Below are 20,229 nucleotides of genomic sequence, written 5' to 3' on the forward strand. Positions count from 1 at the left end.
GCCGTCTGTTTCCTCCTGGGCCCAGATATGGAGCCAGGAAGACTATGCGGTGGGCACAGCACACTGCAGATACTGTGGGCCCTTCCTGCTGCTGGTCAGCGTGGACACAGCAGCCTGGAAGCCCCTCGCCCCACCTGGCGGGGCATGGGGAGCAGCCCATTTGTATCTCAGGAAGTGGCACCCCTCAGGTGCCATCCTGACCAAGAGCCCCAGTGCACCCTCAGCCCCAGCTCTGCAGCACAGCCAGGTGGGCAGAGCCCAGGGCAGGGCGCCCATGGTCACGGCAGCTCCTCAGCCTCCTGTCTGCCCACCAGCTTCCCAGCCTGGCTCCCGAGGTGGGTGGTGGTGTTCTGATCGGGAGGGAAGCAGGAAGGCCTTCTCTGGCCAGGCCCACGTCCACCCAGCGCCTGTCCACAAAAGCCAACCCTAAGACCAATATGCAGAAAGGTCCTTTAAGGGATGAGTCGGGGGACTTGAGGGGACGGGAGGAGATGGACAGAGCTGACAAATGATGAGTGGCCGGTGGTGATCCAGCCCACCTCGGCTCCCGGCTGCCCAGGCTTGCTGGCCAGCACAGGCTCACGCTCGCTGGGAAGTAGAGGCCCTCACCGGGCAGGGGCCTCCATGTACTGCACAGGGTCTGAAAAGGGACCTGGCCGGGCCCAGTAGTCCACAGCTCGAACCCGGTAGAAGCCAGAGGTGACAGCCGTGTCTGGGGACACAAATGTACACTGGCACTCTTGAGCAATGCCCCCTTGGCCCACCCCACAGGGCACTGTGCTTGGCCAAGGCCAGGCAGTGGGTAGAGGCACACCTGGGCTGAAGACAAAGAGGTTGAAGGTGGATGGCCTTCTGCTGACGGGGGTGAAGCTCTCACCATCCGGGGAGGACTGGACATCGTATGTCCACAGGCACCTGGGGAAGGTCAGTCAAGGTAGGGATGGAATCCAGGCTGGGTGGCCTACCAGGGCCCCAAACCCTCCCTGCCTGCAGTGCCCGCAGGCCACACTGGGTGTCAGGACGGGGCTGGAGCCCAAAGTCAGCCGGAAACATGCCCTGGGCACCCCCCACCCCCGCATCAGACAGGGTGTGATACTGCGGCCTCTGGGCGGTGACCACAGGGGCTGGGACACGGACAGGGATAGGGGTGGCCACTCTGCTCACGCACTTGGAGCCCACGTGCTCATCCGACCAGACCAAAAGAAGCTGCCCGCGGGTCAGGGGCAGAGCACGGAGCCGGGTCACCTGTGCGGAGGGAGGCATCCGTGACTGGGAGGGCGAGGGCGGCGGCAGCAGGGGAGGGGACACCCACTTGCCTGGCCTGGCGGCTTCTCGGGGCGTGCGCACACGTGAACCAGCAGGAGCGAAGGCAGCGGGAGCTCAGGGCGGAGCGTCAGGTGGCCGCCCACAGGGAAAGGGCGCGGCGCTGTGGCCACTGGGTCCTGGGGACAGAGGCGGGTTCTCGGGATCCTCAGACCTCAGGAGCTGCGCAGCCCCTCAGCCCACCCTGCTTGCAGACCTCGGCCGCGCGCATGCGCCGGAACTGCTCCGCGGAGGGGAAGACTGGATGGCCGAGGCGCTGCCATTCACTGTAGGGGCTGCAGAGCCAGTTGTCCAGGTACAGCGTGACATAGACTAGCACTGCGGGGCAGAGAAGGATGCTGGGGCCACGCCTCCAGGCCCACCGGGCCAGAGGCCCCGGGCTGCCCTCCCTGGGGCCCCTGCTTACTGGGGCCTGGTGGCACCCCATGCAGGTGCAGGGTCAAGATGACGCTGTGGTTGGCGTGTGCATGGGTGTCATCGCTGGCATAGACCAGCACTGTGGCGCGCCAGGCATCAGTGGGGCCAGCCAGCCGGTGGGCACTGGCCAGGGCGCCCACTGTGTGGTTGCTGTCCAGCACCACCCCGGCCTGTGACACTTCAGCCCAGAGCTGCTCGCCATCTGCAGGGCAGGGGGCTGGGTGGTCATCAGGTGGAGGTTGCCAGCCCTGTCTCCCACCACCTGCTCCCCTTCACAGGGTTCTTGGCCAAGATGCCCTGGCCACACCACACCACAGAGGTTCTGTGTCTCAATGAACTGGGAGAAGTGGGAAGGTGAGAGGCAAGAACCCCATCCTCACAGCAGGGCACATCCATACGCCCCTGGGCCTTTGAGCAAGCTGCTGCGGGCGTGGAATGCATTCCAGCCCAATGGAGCCCTCAGTGCGGGTCCCACCTGGGGCGTGCAAGGCCAGCCATGGGTCCCCGGTCTGGCTGCGGCAGCAGCGATGTGTGGACGGGGCACAGCTCACCCAGCAGGGCCAGGAGCGCCATGGCAGTGAGCACAGGCTTGCGCACCAGCTGCACGTGTGGCGGGTGCGTGTTGTTGACCTGGAAGCGTGCAGTGAGCGTGCGCTGTGAGAAGGGGTACGGATGGTAGCTCAGGAAGGCGTTGTCGTTGCTCAGGAGTGTGTAGCGGAAGGGGCTGGTGGCCACCAGCAGGTTCTGGTGCTGCGCGATGACCTGCGGGTGCGAGGCTGCTGGGATCGCGGCATCACCAGCCGCCAGTCCCACCCCTGCTGCTGCAAACAGGCTGCTCCCGGGGGCGGGAGGGGGAGGCTCTGGGAGCGGGCTCACCTTCACGACCATGGCGGCATAGGTCACGTCAGCTCTCCAGGGCTGAGGCAGGGACCAGCCCACGAGAGGGTCGGCCTCGTCGTTGTAAATGGGGGTGTCGGCAAATCTGGGGAAGAGCCGCTGTATCTGCCGCAGTGCCACCTTCTCCTGCTCCAGGATGTAGATGGAGCTGCCCGCACCCTGAGCAGTGGCCACCTCAGCAAGGGGCCAGCCCACGTGACTGCCAGGAGAGGGCTGAGGAGCAGGGGTCCCCGGACCATACCTTCTTGTGCAGGGCAATGTAGTCCAGCCTCACGCCCACCTCCCCCGTGAAGAAGTTGGTGCCATTGTAACAGTGGCTCAGGAGGCCCCAGCACAGTGGGGAGCGCGGCAGGGGATGGAAGGAGTCCCCAGGGCCACCCAGGCACAGAGCAGGGCTGGCCTCCCGCAGGCCCTCAGAGCAGGCATCGTAGTAGTTCAAGAAGCCTGGGCAGGAGGGGTGCAGAGTCTGTACCGCACGTGTGAGGGCATCTCCCATCCATCCGGCCAGCCGAAACACCAGAGGCACACCCACCTTGCATGGTCATGGACACGTTGTCGAAGTCACCGTGGTCCGGTTCATTCCATGTCTCAAAGTTCCACTGGGAAACGTGCTGGAGTCCATACCTACCTGCAGCACAACTGTTGTAGTGTGCGCCCCTCCCCTGGGCAGGGGAGTACCAAGCCTGTCTGGGTTCCCCGGGGAGGGGTGTCCAGAGCTGGGGGTTCGGGTGTGATGGGGGTATCTGACTCGACATGATCCTGCCCACCCCCCCTGGCCTTCCTGCTCATCAGGCCACATGAGGCCTTGTGACCGCGTGGCAGGGACCCGAGTCCAGCCAATTCGTGACCAAGAAGACCAGCAAGGGGCCCTGGGGGATGCAGGAGAGCCTGCTGGGAAGCTCCCACTCCCACCCTGTCCCTCCTGCCCCACAACTGCACCCCACCCACCAATGTATCTCCTGGCCAGGAGGGAGACCAGATTCTTCCAGTCAAACACCTGCTGCTTGTCCTCAAAGTCGGTGAAGCTTCCTGAGGGGCTGCCCATCAGCTCGAAGCCTGTGACGCATGGGGTGGCTGTCCTGCACAATGGCCCTACACCACTCAGCCTGGGCTCCGCCATGCCAGCACTGAAGCTGGTCCTGGGCAGGGAACCAGGCCAGGGGTGGGGAGGAACCAGTGGGCAGAGAGTGGGGCCAGCCACTTACCTGGGAGGAGCTGATTCTCCCTGAGAAGGTCCAGGTACCCATCAAGGTGAGTGAAGTTGTAGCTCAGGCCCTCTCTGGCTGACCCCCTGTGGAAGGACACTCCAATGTTGGGGTGGGGGAAGGTGAGCCCCTGACTGTGACTCTGGCTAGGTTAGAGCAGACGGAGCCTCTAAGTCGCCCTGCAGTTGGCCCCTCTCCCTGGGAAACACCAATGAAAGCCCATCAGTCCCTCACAGCCTAGAGTGAACTAGGGGGCCTGTACTGGAATCCCATCCCCAAGCCTTAAGGAGCTCAGCACAGCTTAGAACTCAGGGGTGGGACAGGGCAGGTAGGTCTTTTGAGAAAGGTATAACAGGATGGAATAGGAGAGAATGAGGCTTCCTGAAGACAGCAGACGCTGGAGTTGGGGGCCATGGAGAGGGGCCTGGCAGCCCCTGCTTCTCTGTGGCCCAAGATCCGGCTCTTCCCTCTTAATGCCCGGCTTCCCCTCCCACACTCCGGGAGGCAACATGGACTTGCAGGAAAGGGGAGAGGCGGCCTGTACTCATCCCAGGCCCAATTCCCTCAGGGCCTGCGTGCGAGAGGGGACAGAAGCAGTCAAGCACCCACTTGGCCCTGTAAGAGCACATGCCACAAAGGGGACCTGACAGGCGCCAAGGGCCAGGCAGGGAGGGCCTCTCTGAGGTGGCGTCTAAGACCCACCAGTAACGGGGCATGCCAGCGGCGAGAATGCATGGGGGCTGACAGGACAAGAGGCACAAAGGCCCAGAGGGGGCAAGGGACTTGTGGCGACTAAGCTGCAGAAAGGGCAGCCGTGGACCTGATGGACCCGAGGCTGAGAACAGGCGAGCCGTGAGCAACACGGTCACATGAGGCCTCGCTGCCGTGCGCTGGGACCTGACCCCAGGTGACATGGGGCGCCCTTTCAGGGCTCCAAGCTGAGCAGGGCCATGACTTTTCTGTTTCTTCTTAAGACTCAATATTTTTTTTAGCAGTTTTAGATTTACAGCAAAATAGGCACAGAGATTTCCCATATACCCTGTCCTCAAACACCCGCAAAGGGGTCATTTTGTTACACTTGAGAAGCCCATACTGGCTCAACATCAGCACCCCAAGTCCAGTTCCCATTCGGGCCGCTCTGTGGTGCAGTCTGCGGTTTGGACAAAGGCGTAACGACACGTATCCACCATTACAGCCCTGCACAGAGTAGCTTCTCTGCCTGGAGGCCCTCTGGGCTCCGCCTGCCCACCACCCTCCCCCGCCCCGGCCCCTGATCCTTCCACTGTCTCCACAGTCCCGCCAGTTTGCTGTTATGCCTTGAATGGATCCCTCCGACGAGTAAATGGAGCCACAGTGGGAGCTGGAAGAGGTGTGGTGCCCAGCAGTGGCTAAGGAGGTAAAGAAGCTGGAACAGGGTTTCTGAGGTAGAGAGATGACATCTGCTGATGGATTCAAAGTGAGCTCGACAGCAGGAATCCAGCAAACCCCTCAGATTCCGGCTTGAGCTGCAGGCAGGTGGGGTGCAGACGGCAGCGGGGGGATGAGCTGGCAGTAAGATGAATCTGGGATTCGTCCATGCAGAGCTGGACACTGGAAGGTGGACCTGGCATTAGGGCTGGGGGAGGAAGCTGGTGGTCTGCAGCCATGCCCAGGCAAGGTGAGGGGGCAGGTGCAATGAGCTAAGCCCAGAGCCAGGGGCCAGCCCGGGCTGGGAGTCATTGCCTAGTGAGGAGCCAAGCAGGTCTGAGGGCTTCCCCTGAAGACACAGGTAGCCCATCAGCGGGGCCGAGGGTGGAGGTGGGAGGCGGTTTGGGCCTGCAGTCCACCCTCTCGGGGCGCTGGGTCTGTCCAAGTGACCATGGGGGAGGGGCAGGGGGCCCACCCTGGAACCTGCCCATCCCACACCTCAGCACCCCCATCGTCCCCTCCCCAGTGCCTCCCTGTCCGAGGTCAAGGCTGAGCCCACCCAGAGGCCCGTGTCCAGCACATGCCCAGGTGCCTCCTGCTCCTCCTGGGCCACCTACTCCCCTTGCCCTCGCTGGCCTCTCCATGCAGGGGCTGCGTCCTCCTGCCTCTGGGGCCCAGCAGGGACCCACCCCCTCTCCCCCATCCCAAGGTCACAACTGATAGCATAGAAGTAGAACTAACCAGCATTGGGGAAAAATTAAAAGCGCAGCAGACAGGTTCCAGAGTCCCACAGGGTGGGCGGAGGTGTGGGAAAGGTGTGGGCGATGGGCGATCAGGTGGAGAAGGCACCAGTGCCGGCCGGTCCGAGCTCTCTCCGCAGTCCTGGCCCGCAACTCCGTGCTCAGCCAGGGCCAGCAGGCCACCACGGAGGGAACCCCGGCAGCAGAGCATCCTCGGCCTGTCACCCTAGCATCCACTGGGCCAACCAGCCTCAGCAGCCAGGATGCCGGTTCACCTGCCTCCAGGGGCCTGAAGACCCTACTCAAGGAACCCTGGGGCAGTCCTTGGGCACCCCTGTGGGTGCCTGGGCCCCCCGTCCCTGGCGAGTGTGGAAGTGGACTTGAGAGGCCTAACCTAAGGGGGGGGGGCTGAGCAGGGAGGTGAAGTGCACAGCCCACCCCAGACCTCCCCTTGCGGAGAAACTGGGCTGCAGACACCGGCGGGACACCAACAGTCCAGGCAGGCCCCTCCATCCTGCCGCTCCCCAAGGGGAGGAACCTGAGCGAGGGGCACCGCCGGGGTCGCCTCCCTTACTGGCCGGACACGTAATCTGGGCTTCGGCAGCTGCACAAAGACCTCATTCACCGCGCCGCGGCTGTGCTGCACAAGGCCCCGCCACCCTGGGCCTGAGCGCCTGCGCCGCGAGAACCGAGCGCGCCGGGGCCAGTGAGAGCTCAGGTGCATGTGGGTGGGGACCAGCGACGAGTGCGCGCCCCCGCGGTAGGGATGGGAGAGTGCGGGGGCGCGGGGGCACAGCCCCGCACTAGGGGGACGCGCAGCCGCAGCCGAGGCCAGGGTCGGGTGGGCGACGGTGTCGCCCAGGGCCCGGGGCGCGGGAGCGGTATGACCACGTCACCTCCTCTACTGGAACCCGGGAGCAGGCCCGCTGCTTGTTGAGAAACTCGGGTCTCAGTGCCCTGAAAACCTGCCTCTTTCCACTTGTGGTGGGAACACGTCTCCTTGTCAGATAAATGACTTGACAATTTAAATCAGTGATTTAAAGACAACGATTAGGAAGTCACGGTGCAGCACGGAGCTGCGCAGGCTCCTGCGGGCCGGGGCACTGGAGAGCCCGTGACCCTGCCCCCCCCCCCCCCCCCCCCCCCCCCCGGGGAGAAACTGCAGTTCAGGAGAAACAGGTCCTGGGCCAGACTGCAGGTGGGAGGGAGGTGGGGAAGCTGCAGGCCCTGCCCTGGGGCGGTGGGTTCTGAGACACGGTGAGATCTTGAGGCCTGATGCCCTCAAGAACGAGATCAAACCCAGAAAGATGGACAAGACATCACAGGTGGGGGCCTCGGCCCTGGCCACAGCCCACCCCCACCTGTGCGTTTCACTCCCGTCTCTGCCCCCAAATGGGGATCCTGGTCTTCCCCAACCATGCCCACAGGTGCAGGGAAGCTTCCTGGAGGTCCCAAAGCAGGGCAGAATGTGGAGAGGCCTGGATGGGGGCCTCCACCCCTGTCAACACCTCACCATCCCACCTCTGGGGATGGAGCCCCAGGGCCACTGCTCTGCAGGACCACTGACCCTAGTGCCCCTCTAAGCACCTGTGGGGACAGAAGCAGGGCTGAGCCAGGCTGATCAGGGTGCAGGGCCCTGCAGGTAGAGCAGGCCCACCGCAGACTCTTGGGCCTCCCTTCCAGGATGGCAAAGCACGTGGGGCCACAGCAGCCCCACGGGATATGCACCTATCCACATACTACCCCTCAAGCACGGAGATAGTCCATCTAAGGAGGAGAGTCCAGAGGCTCTGCGGAATCGTTCCAGAAAGAATAGCTCACCCCTGGTTCATCATGTGCAGAGCACGGGGCAGTCGTCAAAGGGGCCGTTCACCTTCACTCAGGCCCTCCAGGTCTCCCTGCCCCGGGTGAGGAGGAGAGAGCAAGGAAGCCCGGCACCTGCCTGCAGCTGGGGTCCAGGTGGCCCCGCTCCTGTGGCCAGACCCAGGACCCCCACCGCCACAGCGAGAGGGCACACCTGGCTGGTAACAGCATCTTGCTGGCAGCCCTCCGCACTCGGCAGCCCGCACGTAGGACACACACAGCACACAGGACACAGAACAGAGGCCAGGGAGATGGCTGCCCCGTGCTGACCTGGCTCAAGTAACCCCCAGCCCAGCCCCAGCAGGACAGGGAGGATGGGACTGGAGACCAGCCCTCCCCTTGACCCCCCTCCCATCCCTGCCCACCCTCCAGGGTCTTCGGTCCACAGCACTCAGCCCGGCTGAAGGGAACCAGGCTGCCCGTGCCAGCCCAGGACTGACTGGGCTCCTGAGCCCCCAAGCTTTCTGCTCCAGCCCCTCACTGCCCTGCCACCCTGGCCAGCACTGGACCCTGCTCCTGGGAGGCTGGGAGCGTATCAGAAGGCTACACAGCTGTAATTATTTGTGAGACTGATTACAGTACAACTTCCCAGATTAACTGCTCAAGTAGCACTGGTCTGCAGAAATGCATGAATCAGCAATCTCTACGGTAAATAATTTAACTGCAAGCACAGCACAGCCAAGCAGATGCTAACCACAGGGCACAGCCAGCCAGTCAGTGCCAGACCCACCTCTGTCCAACTCCTGGCACCAGCCCTGCACCAGGACCCTGCCACCTGCACCCCTACCTGCTAAACAAAAGCCAGAGGGCTCTGGGGGGGGGGGCGTCCAGCCAGCCAGCCAGGAGACCCCGGCTTCAGAGGACAGGACAGGGTACCTCACTACCCTCCAACTGGGTGAGCCTGCAGGAGCCCCTCAGGTGAGTCACCCCAGGGCCCTGCTGCGGGAAGGCCCACTGCAGAGGCCAGCTCCCTGGGGGGAGGGCAAGCAGCCAGGCGCTGTGAGCAGGAAGCACAGGCTCCTAGGGTTCCTTCTGGGGACCTTTAGGCACAAAGCAGGTGGCACTTAAGTCTTCAATCCACCCTGAAGACTTGGGTGAGTTTCAAGGCATCTGGGGACCCATGTGGTGAGGTCTTCAGGGAAAAGAGGCACAGCCTTCATAAGACCTCAGCACCCTGCACCCCACCCAAGCCCACAGGGGCCATACCCTCCACCAGCACAGTGGCTCCGCACAGGCACCAGAGTGACCAGAACCTGTGCACTTGATGGCAGCACAAGGGGAGCCTGTGAGCTGTGAACAGGACAGGTCAAGGCCACTGACACCTCAGACGCTGAGCAAGCAGCAGCATTGGGCTGTGCAGGGATGGAGGCTGCCCTTGGCACAACAGGGGAGGCCTGGCACCCGGGTTCCAAACCCAGAAGTGTTAACACCCACCCAGGAAAGGCTGCCCTGCAGAGATCACTCCCAAAGCACTCCAGGAATTCTGCCACAAGGACTGGTGGGTGGCAAGGGCTGCTGTCCCTCAATACCAATCTAGGGTCCCGGCATCTACAAGGGCATGTCAGGGGCCCTCCTCCTCCGAGCCTCTGCAGTCCCAGGGCCCACGGTGACAGAGGGACGGCCAGGGGGACCCTGGTCATTTGGATGGGGGAGCGGAGGGGTTTCTGGCATGGACAAGGGGTGCCGGCGAGACCTCAGTCTGGCCATGTGTTGGGGTCTCTGTGATGCCTTCTTGCCCCAGCACACCCAGTGCCCTAGCAGTGATGCCCAATCACTCTGCAGGTTTCCCAAAGGGGCCTGGTGCCTCAGGATGGAGGCGTCCCCCGAGCACATGCAGCAGGGCCGGGAACCAGTGCTGGTCCGCAGGCAGCCCCCAGTACCCTTGGGTGTGTGTGAGACACTGAAGGCCAGGCTTCTCAGGAGCTGGGCATGCAGCATACAGGGTGCCTGGGGGACAGTGCAAGACCTGCTCCCTGCCACACACTGGCTGCGCCAGTACCGCCCACAGGAGGACCTGGCAGGTGATGTCATGTCTGGGCTGGTCATCGGCATCATCCTGGTGCCACAGGCCATCGCCTACTCGCTCTTGGCTGGGCTGGAGCCCATCTACAGCCTGTATACGTCCTTCTTTGCCAACCTCATCTACTTCCTCATGGGCACCTCGCGCCACGTCTCTGTGGGCATCTTCAGCCTGCTCTGCCTCATGGTGGGCCAGGTGGTGGATCGCGAGCTCCTGCTGGCAGGCTTCGACCCTGCCCAGAACAGCCCAGGGCCTGGGGGAAACAGCACTGCTCTCAACACCTCAGCCACCGTGCCAGTGCCGGAGCTGCGTGCCTGCTACGCCATCCGTGTTGCCACTGCCCTCACGCTGGTGGCTGGGATCTACCAGGTGAGGGGCCGGCTGCATGGGGGTCCTACTGAGCTGGGCCCAGATCCAGCCAGCTCAGGTGCTCGCTCACCAGAAGGGCCGAGCCCAAGAGAAGCACAGGGTTGAGGGCTCAGAGGACAGAGGTATGACCAGCAAAGGGAAGGCACAGGCAGAGGTGGACGCAATGGTGCCACAGCCTGGGCAGGGACAGGCAGCTGGAGTGCAGCCTCGGCTCCACACATGCCCGACAGAGGCCCACACGGCTTCCCTGGCCTTCCTCCCAGCCTCTGGGGCCCTGCCTGCTTTCCTGCGGCCTCCCACACCCAGCCCTCTCCTGTACTGTGCTTGACCATCCTTCATCACCCCGTCCCAAGGGCCACCCCCAGTCTTTCCAAGTCTCCTGGGAGTGGGGTGGTGCTGTCTGTGGGGCTGAAGTAAAAGGAGCTGCCCTCTAGCTCCCCACAGCCCACACGCCTGTGCAGGCTGGAAGTGAGCACCCACGTGCATGCATGCCGCAGGGGCTGCCCTGACTGTGCTCTGTCCACAGGTCCTCATGGGTATCCTCCGACTGGGCTTCGTGTCCACCTATCTCTCGCAGCCACTGCTCGACGGTTTTGCCATGGGGGCCTCGGTGACCATCCTGACCTCCCAGCTAAGGCACCTTCTAGGTGTGCGGGTCCCAAGACACCAGGGGCCAGGCATGGTGGTCAGCACGTGGCTCAGTCTGCTGCGCAGCGCTGGGCAGGCCAACCCATGCGATGTGATCACCAGCGCCGTGTGCCTAGCCGTGCTGCTGGCCACCAAAGAGCTCGCAGACCGCTGCCGGCACCGCCTGAAGGTGCCGCTGCCCACAGAGCTGCTGGTCGTTGTGGGGGCCACGCTTGTGTCTCACATCGGGCGGCTCCACGAGCGCTTCGGCTCCAGCGTGGCCGGCGATATCCCCACCGGCTTCATGGCCCCGCAGGCGCCGGACCCCAGGCTCATGTGGCGTGTGGCGCTGGATGCCATGCCCCTGGCTCTCGTGGGCTCTGCCTTCTCCATCTCGCTGGCAGAGATGTTTGCCCGTAGCCACGGCTACTCTGTGCGAGCCAACCAGGAGCTGCTGGCCGTGGGCTGCTGCAACGTGCTTCCCACCTTCTTCCACTGTTTCGCCACGAGCGCTGCCCTTGCCAAGAGCCTGGTGAAGACGGCAGCCGGCTGCCGCACCCAGCTGTCCAGCGTAGTCAGCGCGGCAGTGGTGCTCCTGGTGCTCCTGGTGCTGGCGCCGCTGTTCCGAGACCTGCCGCGGAGCGTGCTGGCCTGCGTCGTCGTTGTCAGCCTGCGGGGGGCCCTGCGCAAGGTGAGGGACATCCCGCAGCTGTGGCGGCTCAGCCCGGCCGAAGCGCTGGTGTGGGTGGGCACTGCAGCCACCTGTGTACTGGTCAGCACTGAGGCGGGGCTGCTGGCTGGCGTGGTCCTCTCACTGCTCAGCCTGGCCGGCCGCACACAACGCCCACATGCTGCCCTGCTGGCCCGCATCGGGGACTCAGGCATCTATGAGGACGCTGAGGAGTTTGAGGGCCTGGTCCTCGAGCCTGGAGTGCGGGTGTTCCGCTTCGGGGGGCCACTGTACTACGCCAACAAAGACTTTTTCCTGCAGTCGCTCTATAGCCTCACAGGCCTGGACGTGGGGCGTGCAGCCGCCAGGACCAGGGGCTGGGGCCCAGAGGCAGGAACCAGCAAGACAGACCCTGTGGAAGACAAGGCCTCAGGCCCCGGGGGTAGCACTGCTGTGCTGGTGCCCACGGTGGCCGGCTTCCACACAGTAGTCATCGACTGCGCCCCACTGCTGTTCCTGGATGTGGCCGGCCTGGCCACGCTGCAGGCTCTGCGCCACGATTACAGGGCCCTGGGCGTTGCCCTGCTCCTGGCTTGCTGCAGTCCCTCGGTAAGGGACACTCTGAGGAGGGGTGGCTTCCTCAGGGAGGACCAGGCAGATGTGGCCGACGAGGCGCAGCTGTTCCACAGCGTGCATGGTGCTGTGCAGGCAGCCCGAGCCCGCTACAGGGAGCTAGTGGCCACCGACTCCACCCTCTAGCAGGCCAGCCCTGCTCCCTCCAGGAGGCCCTTGGCAGACACCCTCACACCATCCATCACCAAGACCACACCAGCAGCAATGTTGTGCCATCTCCACCCTGGAGGAAACGGAAGCCCAGTTGGGATGGGAATGTGGCACTGTGAAGACACACAAGGACTCTGATGTGCAAGACCAGAGAACCACGTCTTTGAGACAGGCACCAGCATGGTGCTGGCCCAGGCACTGGTGCTGGGTGGCCACAGCCCCATGGGGCAGGTCTGATACACGGTGTCGCCACCTTACCTGAACAAGGGCCTTGAGGTGACCATGTGGCTACAAGGTGCCACAAGGGCGGTGGCCCACTGGTCTGCCCAGCCCCCGCCCTGCCGGTGTGAGCTGGTGGCTCTGGCCAGGGCGGGAAGGGTCTTTGTCTTCGGAATCCCCCAGTACACACACCCAAGTGTTCCTTACACCTGTGGCTCGGCCAGGCCAGGCCTTGCAGGGCCAAAGGCAGATGTGACCAACAGACCTCAGACACAGCATCCCTACAGAGCTGACTCTCGAGCACACAGCCCGGAGCACACTGGCACACGCTCGACTGCTGCTGAAGGCCAGAGCAGAACACCAACCCAACTGAGTCTCTGGGATGACCTCTAGCGGGAAGCTAGCCGTGCCCAGTCCAGGGGCTGTCCCAGCACCCTCAGCCCCCACGCAGCCAGGGGCACATTCTCCACGCTCCCCCACACACAGGGCACTTAGCTGGGACATGCAGGGACAACGGCTCCCCAGAGCAGGATTCATCCTCTCCCGTGCTCCCACCGCTACGGCTGCTCCGTCCTCCACACCCGGACACCACCTCCTCTCTCAGCCTGTCTTCATCTCCACAAAGTGGGCTGTGCCCAGCTGCTACTCCCTCCATCACCCACCTGGCCGTGATGAGGTCCAGCAGCCAGTGGGTCCGGACCTGCTCGATGCCACCATGCGGAACAGCACCCACGTAGGCCAGGTTAAGCTGCTGGTCCCAGCTGAGGTCGTACTGCTCAGCCTGGCTGTGTGGCAGTGGGGGGCTGGAGATAGAACAAGGGGAGTGGGAGCTTTAGTGCCCGTGGATGGGGCTGGCACACATCCTGCACCTACAAGCCCAGGCTGGGGCTGCCTAAGGTACCAGGCTCCCATAAACCAGACTTGGGAGTGTCTGCCAGGGAATGTACAGTCCTGGATGTAACAAAATGACACCTAACACCAGGAATGTTGCAGCCTCTTGTTTACGGAGGTCAGGGGCTTCCAGAGGAGGGGACACGTCCTCACCCCGCCCTCTGTGCAAAGGAGGTCGGGGATGCACATGGGTAGGGGGCAGGTCCCCTAAAGGACATCCAGCACCGCGGGCTGCTCCCTTGGGAGGGTCCTAGCCCGCAGCAAAGCTCAGGGACCTGGGCCACCGCCCCTCCCGCGGCCCGGGCTGCCGTGTGCAGCCAACAGGCTCTTCAGATTTCTGGGGACCACCAGGCAAACTCAGGGCCTCGCCGCAGGCCTCCGCCCCACGGGGTACCCCCTCAGCCAGAAAGCCCCCTGGAGCCCCAAAGTCCGGAGGGAGGAGCGGACAGAGAGGAAACCCTCCTCTGACCGAGGGCGACCCCAAGGGCGGGGCGGGCCGGACAGGGGAGGCTCGGGCTCGGCCCGCCTTCCTCCTCAGAGGCCTGCTGCGCGCGCGGGCGCCGGAGTCCGAGGTGCGTCGGAACCAGGAAGCCAAGCGTCTCTCCGGATGCGACTAGGGATCTCAGCGGCCTGGGGCAGCGCCGCGCGGCGGGACAGGGGCGCACGGGCCGCTCGGGCCTCAGCTTCCCCGCGCAGGGCGCTCACCAGAAGCCGGTGCTCCTCCAGAAGGGCCGCAGGGGCCGCAGCGCGCGGGCCGCGTCCACACGCACCAGGAGCGGGACTTCGGCCACGGCGGAGCGCGCGGCCAGCAGCGCTGCCAGGAGCGCCAGCAGGGCGGCGCGGGGCAGCGTGGCGGGGCGCATGGGGCCGCGGGACACACCGAGCCCTAGGGGACACCCACTCCTCGCCGCCCCGGAGCCCTGGCCGCGCCCGCCGCTTCCGCCTCCGGGTCGCGCGCCACGTGAGCGCTGCCGCGGGGCGGGGCTGCAGTGGGATGTGGGCCGTGGGAGGGGCGGGCCGTGGGGTCGGGGGCGGGGCCGGGGCCGGGCAGAGGGCGTGGACCCTGCGCGTAGCGGCTTGGGATCCCGGCCGTCAGCAGCCGGGCCTCTGGGGTGGCCGCTGCCCCGGGAGCAGGGGTGGGCGTTGGGCAGAGGTGAACAGAGTTGAGACACGTTTGGCAGATGGCGCTAGGCCCGCTCTTGGGGGTGGTGGAAAGAAAGCGCAGGGTCAAAGGTAACTCCGGGGGTTAGCTGTAGCAGCGTGGGGAGGGGGTGCCGTTCCCCGAAAAGGGCAGTGAAGGAACAGGTGTGCTTGGGGACATCCCCAGCGGGCAGCGGGGCGGCCGCCCCTGTGCGGGGCAGGGGGTCGGAGGTGCCGCTGTTCACAGCCGACCTGCCCGTGCGCTCCTAGCAGGTCGTCCGGCGCTACGCTTGCAGCCGTCATGAGTTTCACGACACTGTGACAAGCTCGTGCGTCCTCGGAGTCCGCCAACGCGACGGTCCCTTACGATGGCAACAGCAACAAGATTTGAAGAACTGGGAGCTGATAACTTTATAAAAGTGATGGCAGACACCCGATGCAGAATCAAGACGTGCTATGAGGCCTTGAGGAAATGCAGGAGGGAAACCCGGTCCAACACATCCTACGGAAACACTGAAAACAAATCAAGGCAGACCTTCAAAGCCAGATGAGGGGTGGCCCTGGCACCCTCCAAGTACGGATGAGGAGAACTGGCATAGACTGAAGCCAGCAAATGACAACTCCCAAGTCCTTAAAGGACTTGACTGGTAACCCAGGGCCCTAAATTCAGCAGAAAGTATACTTTAAAGGGGAAGGTCAGTAAGGATGTTCAGAGAAATAAACCTTGAGGACATCTGTCACTACCAGCCCTCCCCTAAGGAAGCGGTAAACGGTGTCCTTCAAGCAGAAGGAGGATGGTGTAGAGAGCCCAGGGCCGCAGGAACAGACCGACGGCGGTGGAGAGGGTGTGGTATCTGACACATACATCTCGGGGATTGATGTGTACCAACAATGGCATAGAGTTGTGGGGCGGGTGGGGGGGGGGTGTTAATGGAATGTGGTCAGCTGCCCTGCCAGGCCTGGTGTCCTCAGCCCCAGCACCCCTGATGTGACCTCGCATGGTGAAGGGACTTTGCAGCTGTGATTAAGTTAAGGATCTTGAGGCGTGGAGATTATCCTGGATGATCCGCAGGGGACCTAATAGTCATCAGTGTCCTGGGGGCAGGGGGTGCTTAATATGGATGAAACTGTGATGACCTCAGGAGATGACTCAGGTGTGGTGAGACACGCAGAGAAATGACTGTCATGAAAGAGATTCATGTTCACAGAGCCCTAGAAACAAGGGGCAGGACACATCTCCTTCAAACATAGGCAAGGGCATGTGTTCAGGTGAGCTATAGGTGAGTCGCCCAAGGGCCTTTAAATCAGGAAGTTCACGGCCTGGGGCAAGACAGAGGCTCGCTAGGGGTCCACAGCTGCCTGGAACTGAAGAGTCATTTCTGTCTCTGGCTGAGAGGAAGTGGTGGGGGGGGTGTTGTGTGCTGCAGCTGCCGCCCTGGGACAGCCCCTTCCCCCTTGTGCTTCTCTTTCCTTCCCTTAAACCAAGTCTGGCTGTGTCCCTAGGCAAGTAGAAACTTTCTCCTTTTTTTTTCCTGCCTGTCCCTGACTATATTGACAGTATTTGCTTATTTTCTTCATTCTTGATGCTTTTGAATTTGGGGTCTTGGTCCTACAGAGACTGCCCTTCCCAGGGTGAGCCAGTTCCTAGAGATTCCTTGAAAGGGCCTCTGCTCACAAACGAACCCATGCAGAGCCCCCACCAACTGACTCCTGCATCTTAGTCTCACCCAGCAAGCCGACATCCCCTGTCTGTCCCAAATCACCCAGGGCCAGGCACCGGACAGCTGGGGACCCCCTCATAGTGAGCAGTCATTATATATCCAATCCTAATCTTACTCTGTTCACTTGTGCTCCATCACCTGTCCCTTCCTGCTAATGCCCCAGTGAAGGCTCTGGGCCCCTTCTCTTTACTCTGGCTTCAGCCCACTGACCCAGCATGGTGCTTCCCTGTGTGACCCCGTGGGGCCTGCGAAATGTAAGTAATAAGTTCTTTCAAAGGCAGTTGTCACTGTTCTATCACCTTCCCCTATCTCATTAAAACAAATCCCTGGTACACATTTTAGAATAAAGATGCCACCCTGCTAGCTTTGATGATGGAGGGGGGCCCGAGCACAGGAACATAGGAGAGGGCTCCAGAACTGGAGTTCAGCGGTCAGTCTCTGGAGGGAGTGTGGTCCTGCCCACACCTCCAGTGCACAGGAGGGCTTCTGTTGTCCTTGATCAGGGCTGTAAGGCCAGCACAGTGGAGACAGCATGGCCTGGGCAGACAAAGGTATCTCTGGGACACGCAGTTCCACACGATGGCATGGACTCACGGGCACTGTGGCCATGCGGTCACATGTTCGGTTTGCTAAACTGAGACACTGTGACCACGGCAGTTCCCACACTATCTCTTCCTGCACTTCCCCTCCTGCTGGGGGGCACTTTTGGGATCTGGCCAAAGGGAAGCTGAGTTGTAGAAATATCAGTTGGGGTTCAGAGGAGTATATTTATGTCATTCCCAGTCACTTTCCTGCATAGCAAAGCTAATGTAAGATATCCTGGTGCAGAAAATAGCTTCCAGGAACACCCATGGCAAATATCCAAGAGGAGGGAATCACACGAACTTTTGGAAAAGAATTAAACATCCTGCTGACCTAACAGGAAATGCTGATGTTGGCAAGAGTAACGTAGAATCCTCACGGCCAGTGTGACAAGGACATGATGTAAAAAGGCTTGGTGATCAGCAGGGGCATTTTAGATTAGTCACTGCACAACCCACCTTGGAGATGAAAGAAACTTGGCAGGGTTCTCTCCAAATTTGACAGCAGTTTTAACAATATATATAATATGACCAGGAATAGGTTGTCAAGTAGAAACTTGTAAAATAACAGTCACATTTTTTTCAATCAGCTATGCTAGAAAGATGAAATTATCTTTCTCTTTTCTCCCTGGAAAGTGATATTGAGAAATTATTATAAGAAGAGACAATAAAAACCCTAGGTGAAGAAAGTATCATAGTGGAGTAGCAGGTGGTTATGAATAAAAATTGTGGTATTTTCTGGATTTTGTGATGTTTGTGCTTTCAACCAATTTTTTTAAAGTTTCATTTGTTGTGATTTCTTCTCTTATTCTGAATAAATATGTATCTAATTTTATCATAATAATTTTGTATTTCTTTTCTTCAAGAGAAACTTCAATTTCAGGCCACCCTAAAGCTGGGCAGACTCAGCACCACCATCACTGGGTCACCACGTGGAGGCAGGCCTAGTGACACACAGCCCAGGCACCTCCCACCTCCCACCATGCTGCCTGCACAGGCCTGGCTGGCCGGGTGCGAGCAGGAAAGACAAACAGCTCTCCCGCCACCAGAGCGTCTTCACCGCCATGCCAGCAGGTGCTTCAGCAGCTCACAAAGGCCCTCCCCAGAGAAGAAAGGGCTGATCAGGTGGACGAGGTGAGGACTAAGCAGCCTGTTCACCATGAGCCAGCACTGGCAGGGGAAGGCCTGCCCCGGGTGGGGGCATTGCCACAGAGAGTCCTTGATATTCACGGTCCTGTATTTGCAAATTCACCTGCTGGCTAAAATGTATCTGTAACCCCACCCCCTGCACTCGCGGCATCTTCGTGCTCATGTGGGCACGTGCGCTGAGCGGTGAGGAATGTGAGTGGCCGCACGCACATCCCGGGCTAAGGGGACCGAGGTGACCCTCCCTCCTCTTCCAACTCTCATTGCAAACAAGTGACTTTTCTGCCGAGCGCTCAGAGCCATGTTTTCTGCATTTTTGCTTTTCCTTGGCAATGTTGCTGCTCAAAATGGCCCGAACCTGGTGATGAGGTTCTGTCTAGTGTTACTGGCGCAACAGGCGGTGATGTTGTGTTCGCGAGCTTCATTCGGGCTGAGGCCCAGCTGCTGTATGAATTCCACGTTTAATGAACCAACAACGGACTAAATACACTATCTTTAAGCAGAACCAACATGGAATAATGTTCTGTGTCGACACCTCAATGCAAACAGGCCGAGAGGCTCGCGGCAACCTGCCCATCTCCCAGGTGCCCTGGTGCCACGCTGCTGATTCCGTGCTTCTGCACTGACAGTGACTTCATGGCGGGTAACAACTGCGGACCCCGATTAGACGGGAATTGACAAAAGAGTCACCTCCAGAATATATAAAGAACTCCTACAAATCAATAAGAAAAAAATGCTCAATAGAAACTGGTCTAGACCTTCAGCAGGGCCCCACAAGAAGAGCGGCAGGTGGTAGAGGAGTCTGTGACAAGGTGCAGACCCCCCTCCCCACTGGAGGACGGAAGTCAAAACCACATTTACTTCTGTGCCACTACCACAAAGGCTGGAATTGTGGACCTGTTAAGTGTCCAGGGTTGGCAGAAATGTGCAGGAGAGGGAAGTCTCCTGCATTGCAGATAGAAGTATGCATTTTTATTTTTCTGTGGGTGTTTGGGAAATGTTTGGGATTATCTTCTAGAGTTGAACATCGCATGTGCCATGGCCCAGTGGTGTCACACATGTCAGTGGCCATGTGTACACATGGCACTGAAACACACAAACAAGAAGATCTGTGGAGGCATTTTTCATGGCAGCCAGTCTGGCCACAGTGCCCCAGCCCTGGGGAGCAGGAGGAATGAAACAGCAGCACCCAGGGCAGAGCAGCCATTCCTGTGGGCGTGCCTGTGCAGCAGAAGGCCCGTCAGTGGGACTCAGGACCAAACAGCGGGTGAGTGCAGCCAGTCTGGAGGAGGGTGCCACTGGCCTGTCTCTGCCTTCAGCACCAGCTAGCACCAGCTCTGTCAGGGCTCCCTAACAAAGTGCCACCACAAATCAGGTGGCTTAAACAACAGAGATTTGTTCTCTCACTAATTCATATGTTGAAACTCTAACCCACATGTGATGGTATTTGGAGGTGGGGCTTTGGGTAGGATTAGTGCCCTCACAAAGATACCAGCGTTTGTTCTCTCTCCTGCCACATGAGGACGTAGCAAGAAGGCGGCCTGTTCCCAAACCAGGAAGAGTGCTCTCTGGACCCTGACCTCGGGCTTGCAGGACTGTGAGAAACAAGGGTGGTCAGTTCAAGCTGCCCAGTCTGTGGTCTTCGCTTACAGCGGCCACAGCTGACCCAGGCAGCCCCATAAAACCAAGTGATCAAGGCCATGGAGGGGCCTGCCTGGAAGAAGTTGCCCATGGGAGCAACAGACAGACACAGGAGCAGACAGAACTGCCATCTGGGCACCGAGGATGGCTCCAGGCGCTGTGTTCCAGGCAGAGAATTAGTTTTAAGCTTCAACTAGAGGCCTGCTAATTTTGGAAGTTATTGTAAGAAGTTCATGGAAGGATTTGGTGGAAGTATTATTTGCATTTTAGTTAATATGCTGGATCAGAGAGCACAGTTACAGTTTTGCAGGAATGGTCAGATACAGATTTTCCTTTTTAGGACATTTTCACTGCCCTCTACCTTCTCTTGAATGGAGAAAGGTGCATCCTTAAATTCTGTTTCTTTAGAAGTCAGCAGCAGTTGGATTATGGGGAGCGGGCTTCCATAGAAACCTGTGCCTTCTTGCAGGCACTATATAGCTGGGTCACAGCTCTCCCCTGGCCAAGATGCAGGCTGGTCCTGAGGCCTGTCCCTGACCTGTGACCTGCAACCTGCTAAGGGCAGGTTC

General features: G+C 60.8%; 2 protein-coding genes across 7 annotated transcripts; one reads left to right on the forward strand and one right to left on the reverse strand.

The window, feature by feature from the left end:
* Positions 1-438: 438 nt before the first annotated feature.
* Positions 439-14,405, reverse strand: IDUA (alpha-L-iduronidase). Of its 6 annotated transcripts, none has more exons than XM_036921417.2 (14): positions 14,137-14,401; positions 13,203-13,343; positions 3,843-3,988; positions 3,586-3,693; positions 3,170-3,265; positions 2,879-3,081; positions 2,617-2,796; positions 2,292-2,502; positions 1,730-1,942; positions 1,520-1,641; positions 1,317-1,442; positions 1,169-1,245; positions 815-915; positions 439-712 (listed from the first exon to the last, which is right to left on the reverse strand). In XM_036921417.2, exons 1-14 carry the CDS (start codon positions 14,292-14,294, stop codon positions 606-608), a joined length of 1,989 nt encoding a protein of 662 aa, XP_036777312.2. In that variant the 5' UTR covers positions 14,295-14,401; the 3' UTR covers positions 439-605. The 6 variants fall into 6 exon arrangements, 5 of the variants coding, with proteins under 5 accessions (XP_036777312.2, XP_036777310.2, XP_036777313.2 ...); XM_036921415.2 differs by having other exon boundaries at positions 3,843-3,928; positions 13,032-13,343; XM_036921418.2 differs by having other exon boundaries at positions 3,843-3,928; positions 14,137-14,399.
* SLC26A1 (solute carrier family 26 member 1) lies at positions 8,676-12,297 on the forward strand. The gene is made up of 3 exons (XM_036921433.2): positions 8,676-8,770; positions 9,635-10,241; positions 10,768-12,297. Exons 2-3 carry the CDS (start codon positions 9,663-9,665, stop codon positions 12,295-12,297), a joined length of 2,109 nt encoding a protein of 702 aa, XP_036777328.2. The 5' UTR covers positions 8,676-8,770; positions 9,635-9,662.
* Positions 14,406-20,229: the final 5,824 nt, after the last annotated feature.

Source organism: Manis pentadactyla, chromosome 5 (genome assembly GCF_030020395.1).
Source record: "Manis pentadactyla isolate mManPen7 chromosome 5, mManPen7.hap1, whole genome shotgun sequence".
Taxonomy (NCBI): Eukaryota; Metazoa; Chordata; class Mammalia; order Pholidota; family Manidae; genus Manis; species Manis pentadactyla.